Source organism: Corvus brachyrhynchos, unplaced genomic scaffold (genome assembly GCF_000691975.1).
Source record: "Corvus brachyrhynchos isolate BGI_N302 unplaced genomic scaffold, ASM69197v1 scaffold239, whole genome shotgun sequence".
NCBI lineage: Eukaryota > Metazoa > Chordata > Aves > Passeriformes > Corvidae > Corvus > Corvus brachyrhynchos.
Window position 1 is genome coordinate 3,820,268 of NW_008246057.1, and position 18,070 is coordinate 3,838,337.

The window sequence follows — 18,070 nt, forward strand, 5'->3', positions numbered from 1 at the left end:
AGGCTGTGCATGAGACCTCATCCCAGAAGACAGGGAGAATAAGGAAAACTCCTCTCACAGCTGGCCCATAGCTTTATTGGCAGTGGTGTCCAAAGCTGGTGAACAGATCCTTGCTAAACTCCATGAAAAACAAGGCTTATGGATTTTCAGTTGGATACTAAAATAGGGTTAACATATCATCTTATTTTTCTATACCTTAACTTCCAACCAGGCAAATGTTTCTTACATAATTATTGTATGTCAGATAAAACAGAGTAAATGTTACTCCTCCTAGCATATCTTCCCAGAGGAGCTGTAAGGATAGTATCTTCGTCAGTTCTGGGATCGCATACATCCTCAGCAATTTGCAGAGGACGCCAAGCTTAGTGGTGCAGTTGACACATGTGAAGGACCAGTGACCATCTAGAGGGACCTGGAAAAGCTCAAGATGTAGGCCCATGGGAGTCTGATGAGATTTGTTGAGGCCAAGTGCAAGGTGCTGCACCTGGGTTAGGACAACCCTCAGTATCAATACAAGCTGGCAGATGAATGGATCAAGAACAGCCTTGCAGAAAAGGAACTTGGGGTATCAGAATAAGGGAGCTGATAGCCAGGCTTTATTTAATTTTTTCTTAAACTATTAGTGCTTTAAAATACTTTCTTTAAATGGGTACACACTGTCTTTACATTACATCTGTAGGCAACTGTATCTTTGTGCCAAATGACGATTCCCTGACAGGCAGACACACTGTGGAAAATACATGGCCTCTTTGTATAACCCAGCATTGCCACAGGTCCTCTGGCCAGCTCTTGGAGGTACTGAGCTTAAAACTTGTCCACAGAAAAACCGACTTTCTGAAATCCTATATTGCTATACACAAATGGGTTTAAATCACTCCGTATTACTAAATCAAAGAAACAGATGTGGTTTTGTTTCATCTCTTCATGAAGGCAACTACGTGGAAGCCAATTACATAAAGAAATCTCACACTAACATTTTGCAGTAATATTTTCTCTAAGAAACATACCATTTTCTGACTGCCACCACTTCCTTTTCCTTTCGGGCTCAAACGTTGTGATAACATTTTCAACCATGTGACTGTTGTGCTGGCTATAGGGATTATATGGGTATCTGGAATCACAGAGAAAGCACTTCTCCTCAGCCTAGAAAACAAAATGAGCAGAATAAAAGCTTAATTTGGTTTCTTCACTAAAAATCAGGTAGACATAAATATATTTATGCCATTGCAAGACTTGAACCTGTCTTGTTGCTTTGGGTGCCTGTGCTTTTAATCACTCAGGCTTTCCATATACAAGCCCAAGAAAAACATCATATGCACAAAGCATGAACATAGTAAGTGTTGGTGATGATCTGCCCCAGGTACTTTATAAAAATTACACTTTTTCAGTTGTGGAGAAGGGACCTCAGTAAGACCAGGTACAAGGTAAGTAGTTGGTTTAGGCTGACACCACCACCCTGACCACTGTCAGTGTCTTTTGAAGCTTAGGGAATCTGGGAAAGTTTAAAACCAATGCAAAGGAGGAAAATTAGGATACCAATAGGAAAAAAGGGTCTTGTTTGAAAATGTTACAAGCAGAAGATGAAGGTAGCAATGATTAACCAATATCTCATGAATGAGAGGCTTTGATAAGTGAGGGCAAGGAACTCCTATTTAAGGTAACAAGACAGGGATTGAGTGGGAGACTAAGAAGAGGTGACAAGTTTACATGCTGGGCTGGGAGATGACTCGTGCTGAGCCAAGTGGACAGCCCAAGCAGCCATCACAGCCAGCAGAGTTTTCATCACAGCCAGGGAAGTTTTCAGCAGGGTGGGCAGGGGTGGATGCACTGCACAGACTGACTCCAGGAGATTTGGGCAGAGCCTGAGAGTGAGGATGCAGGAATAAGCCACAGCAGAAGGTGATGCCCCATCTGTGTGCCTGGCTGGCAGGGACAGTGGTAGGAGGAAGAGGGGATGCAGCACCCCAGAGGGAGCTGAAGGAGGAGGCATGCATTCAGGGCCCATGGCTGGAGGCTGGAAATGACCCAGAAGGAGATGGGTGGAGAGGCACCCCACTTGGCACACTCAGGATCCACAGAGAATAATCAGGAATGATTTTAACATCTTTGCATTATGAAACCACCTGGGAATTATTCACATTTAAATAAATGATGAGATACAGATTTACAGGTATGGTATAATTATGTACTATATTCAGTCATTCTATACTACACTTGACAAGTGTATGAATGCACATTTTAGAAGATGAGAGAGAGTACAAAAAATACTCTGTAATGTCATTTCACAAAGCTCTGGTAAGGAGAGCTCAGATTGTTGAAGCAGTTGGCAGGACTGCGCACACTCACTCTGGTTTATACAGACATACAATATGACACTGGGGCAACTTATGTCTAAGGCTGCTCCATAAAAATCTGCTTCAAAGGACAAGCACGTGCATGTCCATGTCTGGCAGATCCCATTTGACTCTGAATTGTGCAGTTTTATACTCTCCTCAACCCTGAGTGCCCTGTCTTTTCCTTTCAAAACATGTGTAAGTAGTAAATCCAATTATTGAGCTAAAACCCACTTACCTACATTTTAAAAACAGTAAGGCATATTAAAGACTGAAAATTATTTGCAGTGCTTCTTTCCAAACACAAAGCAGTTGAATTCTACATTTTTCCCATCTGAATCCCAGCTAAATCCCAGCTCTTGGTAGCTTGCCACATTGACTAATACCCACTTTCATGAGTAAGGTTTCCTCTTATCATGAAGCCTGACACAGGTCATCAGGAGGGGAACTGGGAGAGGAAGAACTTTGCTTTACAAGATGCAAGATGCAAAGCTTCCTGGCCTGCCTCCAGCAAAGCATTCAAAATGTGCTGGTGAGATAGTGAATTGAAAGTGAAGTGGGACTCTGATGCACTGTAGGTGACAACACATTTAAGGCAAACTGACAGAACAGAACACATTGCCAGAGTGTGTCTCGCTCTTGAACTCTGCAAAGCAGCAGAGTTTGTAGTTTTCACCCTCTTCAGGAGACAGCCACCACGGGTCAAGATATGTTGAAGCAGCATTAAATCACAGGGATTATTGAGGAACAGCTGCTCCTTTTCATGAGTCTGTATTTATATAATTCAAAAGATAAGTACAGGCAAGTGAAAATATTAATTTTCTATTGCTCTTTGATCTCCTCCTAAAAAGCAAGAATAAAAGGCAACCATCCAGCTTTAGGGCCAGAAAGATGATTCAAGCTATTTCAGCAAAGGAAAGAGAGATATACATTTTGCAGAAAACTGTGGATACAATGTGCAACTTGGAGCAGTGTTTGGTTCCATGTCCATACTTTACTTTGCAAATGTGTCACAACATTAAGCTAGAAGGTCATAAACTGTAATTATTTTCAATTGTTATAAATTAAGCTGTATTTTAACTTCCTCTTCAGCCTAAGCTGTTATTTAGTGAAAATATTTCTATTTGTGACAATTTATTAGCTCAGTGGGGCCAAGTCCTCCAGGATGTGCAACAGAGGAATCCTCATTTCTGCACACCTTCCATATATCCAGTGGTTCCCCCTCATTACTGCAGCCAGGGAGTGAGAGGCATCCCTCTGATCAGCCACATTGTGGATCTGCTGACCCACTCACATGGCCAAAGACTGGACCACAGCATTAGTTCTTCCCTTTTCAGAGGCAGCTTTCTGCTTTCAGCAATGTTGGCCTCATTTCAGATCAAAAGAGAGGAGAGGGTATGGTGTGAATCTCTTAACAGGCTGCCTCAGGTCTCAACACCATACGCACACGTCCTCTGGAGAAGGTCCTGCAGCCTGTGGGACCTCACTACCCTTGCACTCACACACACAGACCATGGGCTTCAGCTCTGGGGCATGTGTGAGAAGAGCACTTGCATAACAAAGCTCCTTCAGAAATCCCTGTGCTCAATCCCTGTGCATCTCAGGGATGTTTCTCCCCCTTGAGAAGATACACATCACCGTGGAGGCTGTTCGCTGCCAAACCCTCCATATGTGCTGCAGTGAGGCACAGCCTTCCACCAGACTTAATGTCACACTGTCTGATGATTATTCAGAAAACTCCCACAGGAACTTCCTAGTCTGGGCAAACTCCCTGTACAGATGAGAATATGGTTAGTAAGAATTCAGTTTATTTAAAAAGAAAGAGCAAACCAACCTCTAGGTAGCTTATAATGCAGTACTTCTGAGGGCTATTCATCCCACAGGTTGATGAGGCTGTCAGTTGCTTGCTGCGACCCCGGAGAAGGTCCCCAAGGGCTGGGTGGCAGGACCCAGCATCACAGTCATGCTGTGCATGCTGGCATCTTATCAGCACTGAGCATAAAAGAAGATCAAAGAAAGATTTAATTGTTTTGTATAGCCAGCAGTATTCTCCAGACAAAATCAGTTAAATCCCAACACACGCAGAAAACTCAATTATCCTTTGCCTGTACTCCTTTTGCTCTTAGGTATACATTTTTTTAAGAACTTCAGTAATGAACCCACCCGCTGCAAAATAATCATAAAAAATACAGATAGCATATTGAAAATCCATGCTAAAACTTAAATTTTCAGCATAATATTTTTCAGTAAAAATGCCAATCTGCCACAAGCAATAATTTATTATGCTTCCCACCCTGACATACCCATTGCCAGCATTCCTACAAAAGAATAGTGAGCATTTCAATTGACTCTGTGAGCAGAGTCAGATTTGAATGAATTCTGCTTATTTCTGTTGATATCCAAGTCATAACGGTGGAAATGAGACCAGGATTGACATCAGGGGTCTCTCAGATTTTCTGTTAATTTGCAATGAATCCCTAGTTCACTGTCAGAACCCTCTCAGACCCCATGGAATGGTCATTAATAAATAAACAGAATAATTATGAATTTTCTAAATAATTGCAGGATTTTTTTGTTTGTTTTGCCTGAAACAACTTTCAGTATCTTCCCCATTATATTAAGACTTCCCTTACAGGGCTTGTCCTTTTAAACAAGTTCTGTCCTGAAATTCTGAAAAGGAATGGGTACCTCGGAGGCTTTATCTGTTCAGCTTTACTTGGCTCAACTTGTTAGAAAAGGTGCAGTTAAAAAACCTCAACAATTGATACATGAAGATCCCACAGAATACTAGAAATGCAACTACAACAGCAAAAATACAGCATTTTATAGCCAGATTTCAGTCTATGGCTCAGGCTGTAATTTAGATGATGAGGGACACTTGATTCTTTAGGTGTAAAGCAATGCCTCTGTTTAGTTAGCCTGCTCTTTTTAGTTATACAAATCCATGCTCATTATTCATCAGCAGATGTTGATTGTCCCTCTCAGGACCTGAATCAGACTCAATTACTACATGTATGTCTTCTTTGTACTTAAAGGTTTCATATCACTTGTGGGTCCCTGGCAGGAGAGCGGGGAAGATTCACTGTCATGTGTTTCTCAATAGCATTTACTTAAAATAAGCACTTTAACAAAATCTTGGAGAGATATGTAAATCACATGATAATATTTCAAAATTGGCTGAGTAACTGTAGCATCTGTACTTACTGAGGTGTAACAGGATGGCAAGCCTCAGCCTCATGCCTCCCCATCAAACTCTGACTGGTACTGCTGCAAGAGAAGAACTGCTCTGTCACTTGGTGCTCTCCCTCATCAGGGCACCCCTTGCACATAGCTGTACCGTGAGCCAGCCTTTAGTAAAGTGACAGAGATGTAATAAAAATATAAAGACTGAAAGGAAACCCTGGCTTTGATTTAGTTCTAGAAAAAAAAATCTCTCATGATGAAAATTTCAGCACTGAGACTGGGATGAAAGCAGAGGAACACTTCACAAAGGCTTTCAGAGACGACTGAAAACATATTCACACTTAGTATAAAATATAACCAGAATGCTATCAGCTAAAATATTGTAGTATTCAAATACAACCAACTTAATTCTAAGTGGATTCAGCAGGGCTGCTTGCAGAGATCTAGCTCTTTCTTTGGAGGTTCTTGTTTCTTTTCATTAACTTAAAACATAGCCAGAAGTCCTAATGAAGACACCACTGAGAAATGCCTGATGTCAGGCGCTATGAATTTTGTCAGAGACAAGATATAAGTGCATCTTAAAGTGTAGTGAAGAAAACCAGGTAATGTCAGTATCAAAGCAAAAGACTCATACAGGAGAACCTCAGTATGAGTCCAAGAGAGGTTCATTGTGGCATCCTTCGTCTTCCTACTTACCTGGAAGAAAGTGAGACTTGCCAACACAAAACTTCTGTTGGAAAAACAAAAGGCAGCCATGGGTATAAAAGATGACCCAGCATCCTGCCACCAAGTAGAACTCCCAAACCAAACTCGGCCCCATCTTTTCATGTTCCACCTCTTTCTCCACCTGTAGGAACCAGTGAGACTGGTGTGCCCTGAAGCAGTTCCAGCTGCTGGGGCATCCCTGTATGAGCATGCCCCAAGTGCCGCTTCCCAGCTGTTATTGTTTCTCACCTTCATACAGCCATCACTGTACTGAGTGAGCTAAAATGAAATATGCCCCCAGAATAGTGGGAACATAAACAAAAGCACTTCAGATGCTACAGGGTCCACATGGGCTTGGTGCACACAGCTCTCTACAGCACATGACACAACAGCTGTACCTAGATGAGTACTTTAGCAACCACAGGCAGGGAAAGCTAGCAAGGGTCACCAGGCTTTCATGCTGCTGCAGCTACTCTCACCTCCCACAACCACAGAGAGCCTGGCATGTGACAGGAAGATGATGCTGGTGAGCAGCCATGCAGCTGTGCCTGGCTCCCTGGCTACAGAGAAACCTGGCCACAGATCCACTGTCTGAGGCAAAATTGAGCAAATATTTACCTCCTGTGTTGGACTTTAAATTTTATACTCTGTCAGAATAATGGACAGATTCAGAGATGATTTAAGCTGCAACCACTGCAACAGCACTGTAGTGAAATACAGGTATCCACGGTGAGCGATCTTGGCAGGTACACATTCCAATTCCTACCCTAACACTGTGACATTCAATACCAGTGATATTCTCTAAACCTGACTCCCTTTAACAGAGAAACAAAGACCAGAAAAACCCCAACATACTTTAGTTCCATGCTTAACAGCAAAATTAAATATTGAAGAGGTCTTACCTGGGTTCCAGGCAGCCAAGTGTTGCAGATGGGAATGAGCTGAGTGAGGGAAGCAAGCAAAGGCATACCTGTGCACTTCAGCTGGAGAAGATAGCACATCCCCCGAGGCACCAAGGTGTAGGTGAGAATGAGACCCAGCCTGCAACCTGTCAAAAGCTTGATTTGTGAACTCTTTCTGCTTCTGGCATCGGCAAATATATTCATTGAAAGACAATTGTGACAGGTTAAGTTCACGGCAGAAAAAGTTCATGCAACTGAAAACAGAAGGCTGATATTCTTAAAGTGCTGGCAAACAACACCTTGACTGTTGTTTAATTAAACATCTGTTCAGTTGGTCTTGTTTGAAACCAATCATCAAAGTCTTTATAGCTACTTAACATCAGAAGTCTAGTGGCACTGGATTATCTGAGCATGGGTTAAAATGGATGACTCCTCACAGCAGGAGCGTGAATGGTCTGGGAGGGCTGATTTGGGGTTCTGAGGTTACTGTAAACATGCTTGCCAAACAGCTCTGATTGCACTTGTGTGGACATATTGAGCCAACTTTGAAATAGTTCAAACTCTGGATCATCACTGTGAGCACTAGGTTTTTCTCAAAGCTAAAGACAACATGGCAACTTGAGTCAGAGCTTTGCATTTCAGCACAAGTTTTACCTGTGACTGTCCCCGGCAGCAAGCACGGAGCAGGGATTGATCTGTGGGATACAGGGCAGTCACAGGCAACATGGTGATGGAGCAGCACTGAAATGGTGTTCACCAGCTCATGTGCAGAACTGGCCACTGTTTTCTGGTGTCTTTATTGAAACCTGCGGCACTATGATTCCAGTTTTCAGAATGGCAGGTTGTCTTGATATACAATTTTAGAGGTGATATATTTGTTATCTTTTCTCCTCTGTTTGTAAAGCTTAATTCATGATAGTCTGTCAAATATCATCACACATCCTTAAAGAGAAGGTTATCTATATGAGCAAAACATGTTTTATAAATTAAACACTGCCTTTTCTTTTGGTACTTCCTATTCTTTGGAAAAAAAGCAAGGAGTGTGTTCTTTAATCCTATTGCAATGCTCAGTACTAAGTGTCCTCTGCCATTATTATGACTGTTAACTCTAGCAGCAATAATTCTTATTCTTAGATTTTTCTAAATTGTTGTCCTCAAATGCATGTGGAAATTACTTGCTAGAGACTTTTTTTCAGGCTGATTTAATCTGCATTTGGTTTGCACTCATGCATGATTAGTTATTGTACAGGTGGTTTATACTTAGTGAGTTTCGGTATTAGGAAAAAGATGAAATGATATATTAAGATATTAATTTTACTTTTTATATGCAAGCAGTATGTCAGATGTTGCCTGAAAGACATATAACTGAAGAAAGTATTATTACTATGATGCTACTAAATTATAAAATGGTTGACGTTTTATTAGCATATATCGTGGGGAATTCAGATTTTGTTACAGAGAAGTTATGTGAGAAGTAAATATCAAGGAAGATTTATTTGCAGAATATAGGCAGTCCTGTGTTCTAATTTATGTAGGACCCCAAGCAAGAAGGAGGTTTTAAACTGCTTGAGGCAGGGATTAAGAAACTTCTTTCTTGCTTCTTTAATCTCTGCACTGGTAAAGGATCTGGATTTATAATGCATCACTCGTCCCATGCTGGCTGGAGGGTAGATAGCACTGGTGTGTGATTTTTCAAGTCATCACAGGTCCAAGGGTTGTCATTTCTTAGGCCCAAGGCATATTCTCAATACAAAGGATGGGAATTGCTAGCACTGCAGCATAAATTCCCTTCACAGACACCAACTAGCAGTGAGGGAAGGGGCAGGAGCAGAGCCACCACTTTAAATTTTCAATAAGAAATAAAACTATTTCAGCCTAGGATTAGTCTTGCCATGTGAAAAGTAAGTATTTAATCCAACGAATCACTTGGGCTTCCTTGCGTCAGTAGAGGAACCCTACAGAGTCTATCCCACCACCTTCTTTAGACACTTGCCTTAAGTGGATAAATCCCCTTTTGGAGGTATCTGCTGCTTTCCTTTGGTTATGGGCAGCCCAGGTCCTTAGTTTAGGACAGATGCCTGTATTTTAAGCAACTACAATATACTGAGATGAATCCCTTCCATGGCCAAAATCTTAAAATCCAATGGTCTGGAAATCAAAATGATCTTGCTACATTTCTTTCTCTTCCCTCTTTTATTTCTGCTGTCATTTCTCCAAGTGTATCTTATGCTTAAAGTGCAATTTCTCAAAGGCAAAGACTGTGTTTTTTGTGTTTTTACATATTGGGAGAATGTAGCACTGAATAATAAAACCAGAATGAATTGTAAGTTTACAATCAGATAAGAGAAGTATTTTTTTTTTAATAAATCTGATCAGGAGAGAGCTAAGGACAGCAGAGGCACACACTAAAGAGCTCAGGTGTGATGGGAGAAGAAAGCTACCCTACCCCTCAGCCTCCTCGTCTCCACATCTCACTGGCTGGATGCTCCTCCATATTGTGTGCCCTGGAGGAAACAGCTACTTTTAAACATCTATTTAATGGTTATTTTTAAAGAGCTTTTCCACAATTCAAAAGGATGTTAAGTCTGTTTGTAATTTATGAGAAGTTTCTTCATTTTCTTACAGTCACAGCACCCCACAGAGCCCTTCACATTTTGTGTGCAAGTTTGAAGTCTTTGATTTTTCCACCACAAAAAGAAATGCAGCTTCAACTTGAATATTATCTCCCTGGCAGGCACAGTGTTGCTGATAGCAGTAATCAACACTAAAGACTGTCCTGGTTTCAGCCAGGACAGGTTAATTTTTTGCAGTAGCTGGGAAGGGACATGGCCAGGACCCTGATATTATTTGATAACAACTCAGGTCATTGCCAGGCACAGGAGGGGGGGACTCTCTTTCCTTCCAGTGGAGTAAATGTGGCAGGGGGAAGCCATCCAGCATTGTTTATTTCTCAAGGGGTCTGTGGTGAGTATTTTTGCAGGTGAATCACTACCTCTTTGGTACACCTCTGTTATTAATATTGTTGCTGTTACTGTTCATTTTCTTATCTCATTGCTGTTTCAAGTAAATTGTTCTTATCTCAGCCCGTGAGCCTTGCCTTTTGTATCTCCAGCTGGAGGGGTGGGGAAGGGGAAGCAGCACTGTGGTTTTAGCAGGAGTACTAAACTGCAGAATAACATTCCTGAAGCACAACAAAGAAAAAGATGGTGTATTTCTTTTAAAATACCTGTCTGATTTTAAAAGTGCTAGTCAAACGATATCTATTCAAGATACAATGTTTCATTGTATTTCCTACGGTCCTGACACTTCCTTGCTGGTAGTAGGACTGGGAGGATGAGAAACCTGTCACATACCTTGTTGCAGTCTCATGCTAAGTTTACTCAGTAAGTTCATGCAGTACAACAGGAAAACTTTTTCTAGGAACCTTCTCACATCAATAAACAAGGGCTTGAAATTTTGAATTTTTCATTGCTTTGCTGGCCTATTAATCAGAAATAGTTATTCTCCCTAAATTTAAGAGAAAAAAGTGGATTATTGCATATGAAAGCATAGCAGAGAGGACTAGAAAGAAAAAAGAAAAGGAATATGCTATTCCAACATAAAATATGAAGCTTCTCACAGGAAAGCTTTTTGCACCACAGTATCTGTTAATAGGGCATAACAGTGTTCTTACTCTGCTAATGGTCTCTGTACTGCTGAAAATGCTAAGAAAATATTGTCCTATTTTTACTCGTCCAAATTTGTGGACCTGTCCTGTTTTATGTCCCTATTATTAGATTTTCCATACATGTCAGCCTAAATTATCCTAAGTATTTTTCTCTAGGTTAAAGTAAATTCTTCTGCAAATGTTAAATTGGTGTTGTTTAGAAATTATCTTAAGCTCAGAAAAACTCTCTGGCCCCTGGCCCACTGGCTTAGAAACACTTTCTTACCAATGCAGAAACATTTCATACTATGGTCTGTTTGGGAACTCAGATATATGTTTCGGTGGTTTTATTGGGGGGGATGAATCAAAAAATCAGAAGCCAAGAGACCACAATTTAAAAACTAATATAAGGGAAAACAGTCAATTCTACAAGCTTCCCCAAAAAACTAGGAAACTGAGATCATCAGGTAGAGAACCTGACAGACAGAAGGATGACAGCTTCAGTTTGAGAAGTGCAAACAGAGAGATCATGTCCACTGGAAGACAACAGCAGCGACAGCAGCAGCAGGAGCTTCCACTGCAGAGCTACCAGAGCTCAGTGGTTAGAGAGTTACCATGGGAGCCACTGACTCAGGTCCTCCAGTCAGAAGCACAGAGTGAAATCAGTTTTTGCACCTTCCTAGGAAGCACCTGAACTACTGGTCTCTGAAATGAAAGAAATCTGCCCTCATAGTTTCTCCTTATTTTTTTTACAAGGACTTCAAATTTAAATATTATATTTTAGATCGACATGGAATAAAATGATTTTGGTTCATTTAAGTTCATTTGGGTTAGTAAAAGTGAGATGGACTGAAATCACTTTTCTTTCTTTTTACTTTATTGGCTGGAAGAAATGGTTTCTTTCTCATTTAATTGGAAAAATAAAAGTAGCACAAATCACTAGAAGTCAGAAAAAGCATATTTAGACCAAAATGAATAAATCTTCAGAAAGATGCAGAAGTTTCAGAAAGATCTGTCTGCATGGAGAAATAACTGATAGACCTGAAGTTACCAATACCTGTGACAGGCATGGTGTCTGGCTGTGCACCACTACAGCATCCTTACACAGCCCTTCTCCTGTAGTCACCCATGAGATCCCTGGTTGCAGAAGACAGTGAGAACAGAGCAGACAGGAGTCAGATGACCCTGAGCTCTTAGCAATATAAACAGCTAAACTGACATTTTGGAGATTCTTCATTTTCAGTCCCAAATGAACTTTATTACAAAGGCTTCTGGATGGATCACTTGGTGGGAGTATGGTGCTAATAATGCCAAGGCTGTGGGTTCAATCCCCATAGGGTCCATCCACTTAAAAGTTGGACTTGATGATCCTTCTGGGTCCCTTCCAACTCAGACTATTCTCAGATTCTGTGAACTCTACCAACATATGCATGCTAATTTACCTAAAACTGTGCCAGAATGATGGCTGGCTGACTATCAGATGTTTAGTTTTAACTGTGTCTATCCTGTAGCATCCAGAATCTGTACAAACACAGGAAGCATCACACAAAAGTCACACATAAGTGAGAAGAATAATTAGATTTTGTCGTGGACCCTAATGATATAACCAACATTACACTAGCACAGCCAGAACACTGCACGCTAGTAAGTTGGGAACTGGTAGATAGATTTATATATCTTCCCCAAGATCAAGAATACATAATCTCTGCTTTCTCTCAAGTATTTAATTATACCAGATGGAAGAAAGTGGAAAAAATTTGTCCTACTTCACTTTGCTGATCTCCTCTTGTCACATGGAAGGAAAGTATTGTCACCACCAGGAGGGAGCAGCTGGGTATGATGGAAACCCAGCCAAGCACAGAAAATGCCAGCAGCAAAGCTGGAGAAGGAAATGCCTCATGCTTTCAAAAGCTATTATTGAGGCAGTTCCTTTTTGTCAGAAGAAGGCAGGAAACAATGTTTCCCTTGCTGACCACCTATGTGGAGCACATTTCAACAACAGTTGGTTTGCTCATGCTTCCTGTCCTTTCTCACCAGGTAGTTTGTGACCATTACCCCGAGTTCCTGGCAGCAGAGTCAAGGGAGTAGGTGTCTGTGAACCCTGAGCCAGATGGCACTTCGGGGTGTCTGCTATATCTCACAGGGTAAGTGGCCTGCAACAGAAAACAGGGTAGAAAAGGACCAGAGCTTTGGGGAAGCAAGGATCAATTTGAAATTGGGGAGAGGGAAGATAAGCAGCTGATTCAGGTACCCTGGCAGCAAAAAGATTTAATGTTTTGAGGAGGTCCACAGGTAATCATAGGGATTTAGACTGGGCAAGGAAGATGTGAAGAGAGCTGGGCAGGGGATTACAGAGAATATGTTCAAAGTTGTAGCTGGAAGTTGTGGTTTAGTCAGATGGGCATGAAAAGAAATGCTGTGTGCTAGCAGTTCATAAATAAAGTGTTGCCATACAGGAACAGAAGCTAAAAATGCACCAGGGCAGCCCACCCATGTGGCTACAGCTCTTATTTTTGCAAGGCTCAGCTCTCACCAATCATATTCAAATTGTTACAGAAAGCAACAGGCATGGTAAAATAAATTTAAGAATTCCTCAGCAATATATGGAGTTCATGTTCTTTATTATTAAAATTAAAATAATTTTCTTATAAAGCAAAATATTTGTACCAATTTGCCAAGAATTGCTTATAATCTGTTTGGCCTGCTGGAACATCAAGGGAATAACTTTCAAAAAACCTCAAAAGTCTTATTTCTTAGAGAGCCCAAACAATCAAATGCACCTATTACACAGAGTTTACAACAAGTTTGGGGAAATATGCTGATTTCAGATGATTAAATATCACCTTATCTGCATACTACTTGTATATTCCTAACACCACAAGTGTCACAACAACTTGAAAATTTTTGATGAAATAACAGTAAGACTATGTCATACTTACTATTTATGAATATCCTAATATTCACCATCAGCTCACATACGGCTTATCTAGACCTCTCCCAAACCCTGAGAAAGACTTTAGTGTCTTTAATGCAGTTAACAAATAGCAGTGTTTTTTCCTCTATCAAGGCAAATTGTTCTTGTCCCTCCGCTATGCCAGCTAACACCATTCTCAACCAGGTAATCCTGCAGAAGGCCAAATACCTCCTACCATCCATGTTTTTAAGGCCAGTGATATTTTTCAAGACTAAGTTTTATGCTGGGACCAAACAAACTTATAGCAAAGGAGTAAAAGACAGTATATTTGTGAATACAGCTTCAAAGAAACTTTGAGAGACCTATTTATTAATGGTCATGTGTTTTTTTCAGAAAAACTGTGTTCCAAAGAACAGAAAATAGAACATTAAAATCAAAGAAATACTGAAGGTCACAGCATATGGTAGTGTGTCTTTGTCTCCTGATATGGTCTTGTGCTATGTTTAGACAATTCAAGAACATTAAAGGATTAAGGTTTTCATGTAACTTGATGAATTATCAAAATATTTCTGTTTTGTAATCATGATCTAATTACTAAAAATAGCCAAGTGGTGAAAGAGCAGGCTTTATTACCAACCTGACATTTGTAATCTGGACAGGAATTCGGTTCAGGGAGCGATGTTCCTTTCCTTCCCACAGATACTATACAATCTATCAACAACATAGAGCAAATCTCTGCTGAATGAAAGACACAACTTCGAGTCAGTTATCTGTCTGCACCAAATAATTAAAACTCTTAGGAAAAGGAGAAAAAAAAATCAGGAAGATTACACTGCAATATTTTTTAATCACAGATTTCACAGTACTTCGCTGGAGTACAACACAGTTCGTACCTCAGCTGCCCTGTGAGCTCCCCATGAGCTTCATGAAACAGCTGTGTAAATTGCATCTTAAACCTCAGCTAAGTCACAAAAATATTCAATATAAGAACTAGGATTAATTTATCGTAAAAAAAATTGTAATGGTAAATAAATATGTATGAAAACAGTGGTGACTACGTAGAACAAAGCCACTCTGTTTAAACGATGAATTAATGGTAAATGGAACTGCTTCAGATAGCCTCAGTAGTTTAACGTCGTCCTCTTTCCAGTAAGCAGAACTGTTCTGCTTTTGGGACCCAATGAGAAGAAATCTTTCCTAGGATAATTTAAAAAAGGATCTCTCAGAAGACCAGAAGTGGGGCTGAGTTGGAAAACTGATGTTAAAGATTAAAGAGACCAAGGCTGTCTTTCATCAACAGCTTATTTTTACTGACACCAGGTACAGACACTCCAATAAAATGCCAGCCCGGGAGTGAACACGGCGGCAGTGACCACCTGCGGTACCGCGCCGCGCCCGCGGCTCCGAGCGTGGATCCTGCTCATTGGCCGAGGGCGCTCCCGCCCATCCCTCTCATGGCGCCTGGGCCCGCGCCCCTCACGGCCGCCCCGCCTGCCCTCACAGACCGTACGGCCGCCGCTCTCCGCCCTCGTCGTCCCTTCACTGGCGCCCCTCACGCCATCCAATCTTTCCAGTCCTCACCTCTCAACCTCCAGGACTTTCTTCTCCTCCACCCCCTTTCCAGCCACTCCCATCGCTCATCTCCGTATTTGCTGTTCTGCACCTGTGTTTCCTCTGCTCCTCCTTCTCCTTTCTAAATGCCACCTCGATGCCTCCACGTTCCGGTAAAGCGGCTTCTCTCTGCTCTGAATCCCTGCCTCGCCTCACCCCTTGCAGGCGCTCCCGGCCGATCCCGCTTCTGCTATCTAGCCTTTCCCTCGCCCTTTCGCGCTAGCAAAATGCTTTTTCAGCTATCATGAACCACCTGTGCCGGCGACTGTAGCAGCAGTAAGCGATAGATAGGGGCTTGTGTTTAGTCTCGACATGCTTTATCCAGGTTTTTAACTTGAGTTTGTGTATCCTGCACACGGTTTCCAGCATTTTAACTACAACTTGAAGTGTGTTGAAGCGCAGGTGGGCGACATCTGTGCATGTTTACATTTGTTTCTCTTGTTTGGTCTACTACCGTCCTCTTTGTTATTGTCTTTGATATCAATGTTCTTCATAGCCCAGTACTGCTGGGAATTTTTTTTCTGTCCTACTTAATTTGTGGTTTGCTAAACTGTACGGATATGAGATGTGTGGTTTCCTCTCTTTGCACACATCAAGGGACTTCATAAATCACCAGTGTTAAGACGTGCTGGGTTTTGGGGGAAGACAGTTGTGTTTTTGCATAGGTGGCTGCATTTAAGTCTCGGGGTGCTTTGGGAGCTTGTTAAAGACCGAACTGAAACAAATGTGTAAAGCAGCAGCTGCGGGGCAGCCCGTAGGCTCACCTGCATGACTTGCTGTTGGCAGCTGGATTTCTTCCTCCTCATCAGGCTCCCTGAGGTTGTTTGGTAGATGCTTAGGGGCTGCCACGTCTTAGGTGTCACAAGGAGAGCAGAAAACGCACAGGGGCATAAGGAAAGGAGCACGGTTTGGAGTAGTCTGGTACTTGATGGGTGCAGTACAATCACTGTTATGTCTCTTTAGCACAGCGGAGTCGAATATATTGTGTTATTGTAATGGACAGGGTTATCACTATATAATTTTTCTCTGTTTTTCCTAAATTCTGATTTTTTTTCTGTATTTTCCTTCATAAAATCTCATGGAGACATCTGTAGTTACAAATAGGACTTTAGTGGTGCAAAACTGCAAGCAGTTTTGTCCCGTGCCACTTCTCTGTAAGAGGCATCTCAGTGTGGTGTTGAGCACTAAGGCTGAGCCCACGTTTGTCTGTGAGCAGACAAGATTGCTTTGCCCATGAGAACATCTGTTGAGCATCTCTGCACAGCTAATAACCAGATCGATCCGTTTCTCCTTCCCGAGCCTCAGTGCTGAGAGCATTTCAAGAGAAAACAGAGTTTAGCCAGAAAAATTCCTGGCTGCTGAATAATACCCTAGGACCTAAACATGTCAATGTAAGAGCTTAATGTGCTGTAGCTAAAGCTGCCTGCTCTTTCTGAGATGAGGGAACAAATGTACAGATAAACATATTTTTAGCCTGGGTATTTATCTCTTGTAATATCCCCCCCCCCGCCTTTTTTCTTTCTGTCTGATCCAGTTGTTATTATAGTTGCTAAAATGATAGAAACAGACTGATCAGAATTCGGTGAGAACACTGGCATGTTGCTGCATGCTTTGTTTCCTTCCTGCCTATCCCTAAAAAGCAAAAAATACTCTGAATCTGTTTGTACTCCTTTCTCATTTCAGGCTCCTTTCATTGTCAAATGCTGTAGATACCCAAAAAGTTGTTTAATGCAAATTGTGTATACTTTGGCATGCTACTGAAACTGTTTGTCATGTATCTACCCTTTCCTCTAAACCATTAAAAAGAGCAAATCTGAATTAATGTTGTGGAATTCACCACTATCTGTGTTTCTAGAGTATGGGTTTTATTTGCTTGCCTCGTTACCAAAAATACTTCAGTCTCTTTTTTTTCCAATCTATGACTATAAATGTTAGTATATATATTTTTTAAACTTTATATGGAGCAATTTTTCTTAAATCATTTTGATATCATCTAAGATGTTAGTACTTCCTGGAAAATATTGGGAGAGCTCCCTTTTTGGCTGTAAAGTGTCTAGGATGGGTCAGCTCTGGGCAGGGTGGCAGTAGCATAAAGTAACCCCACGATAATCGACTTGGTATGTCTGTTTTGGTACCATCACAGACATAAAGCCTACTGGAGACCCTGGCACAGAGAATGAGAGAGCTGCTAAGACTGTAAGGAAAAATCGGGAGATAAACTAACGCTGCAGATACTAAGGCATAAAGCTTGTGGCGAGGCAGTGCCTAATAGTTAACTCCACCAGCGCAGGGAAAAGGACTGAGATTTTGGGTATACATGAGCCCTCTTACTTTCTTCATTTCAGGTCTGACGATGGCTTGTGTGTTTAAAATCTTTCCTTCCCCACTATTGTAGCCCACTGCCTTAAAGTCTTTTCCTTCAACGTTAATCCAAGATACTGCCTCTTTTCAAATGCTGCCTGCTTCTATATTCTTAGTGTCCAAACCAGTATTAACACTGTAAGCCACGTGATAGTCGTTAATCAGTTTGCTTTGGAAGGTGCTTGATACACATCTCTTTAAACGATCGCTCAGTACCTCGCAGGGTCACAGATTCGCCGGAGCAGCACGTCCCTTCTGTCACGGCGGGGGTGGCATTGCCATGCCCGGGACCCCACGCGCCTGCGGGACCGGCTGCGGAGCTGTGCAGGAAGCCCTGCGAGCGGCGTGGGACCGCACTCCCTGCGGCTCCGGAGGCTCGGCCCGCGGCTGCTCGCGGCTCCGCTCCCCGGCAGGG

The 18,070-nt window shown here is 41.8% G+C and overlaps 2 protein-coding genes across 2 annotated transcripts in view; one reads left to right on the forward strand and one right to left on the reverse strand.

Annotated features, from left to right (window-relative positions):
* LAMB4 (laminin subunit beta 4) overlaps nt 1-14,305 on the reverse strand; it is a 48,880-nt gene extending 34,575 nt beyond the window's left edge. The window contains exons 1-3 of the mRNA XM_017745926.1: nt 5,538-14,305; nt 4,168-4,325; nt 1,008-1,143 (exon numbers count right to left, since the gene is read on the reverse strand). Coding sequence (XP_017601415.1) covers nt 1,008-1,143; nt 4,168-4,325; nt 5,538-5,571 — 328 coding nt within the window. The 5' untranslated portion in view covers nt 5,572-14,305. The remainder of the gene's footprint in view (nt 1-1,007; nt 1,144-4,167; nt 4,326-5,537) is intronic.
* Nucleotides 14,306-15,182: 877 nt separating this feature from the next.
* Nucleotides 15,183-18,070, forward strand: part of ERGIC2 (ERGIC and golgi 2) — a 24,372-nt gene continuing 21,484 nt past the window's right edge. The window contains exon 1 of the mRNA XM_008642528.2: nt 15,183-15,407. The gene's annotated coding sequence lies outside the window, so the exon portion shown is untranslated. The remainder of the gene's footprint in view (nt 15,408-18,070) is intronic.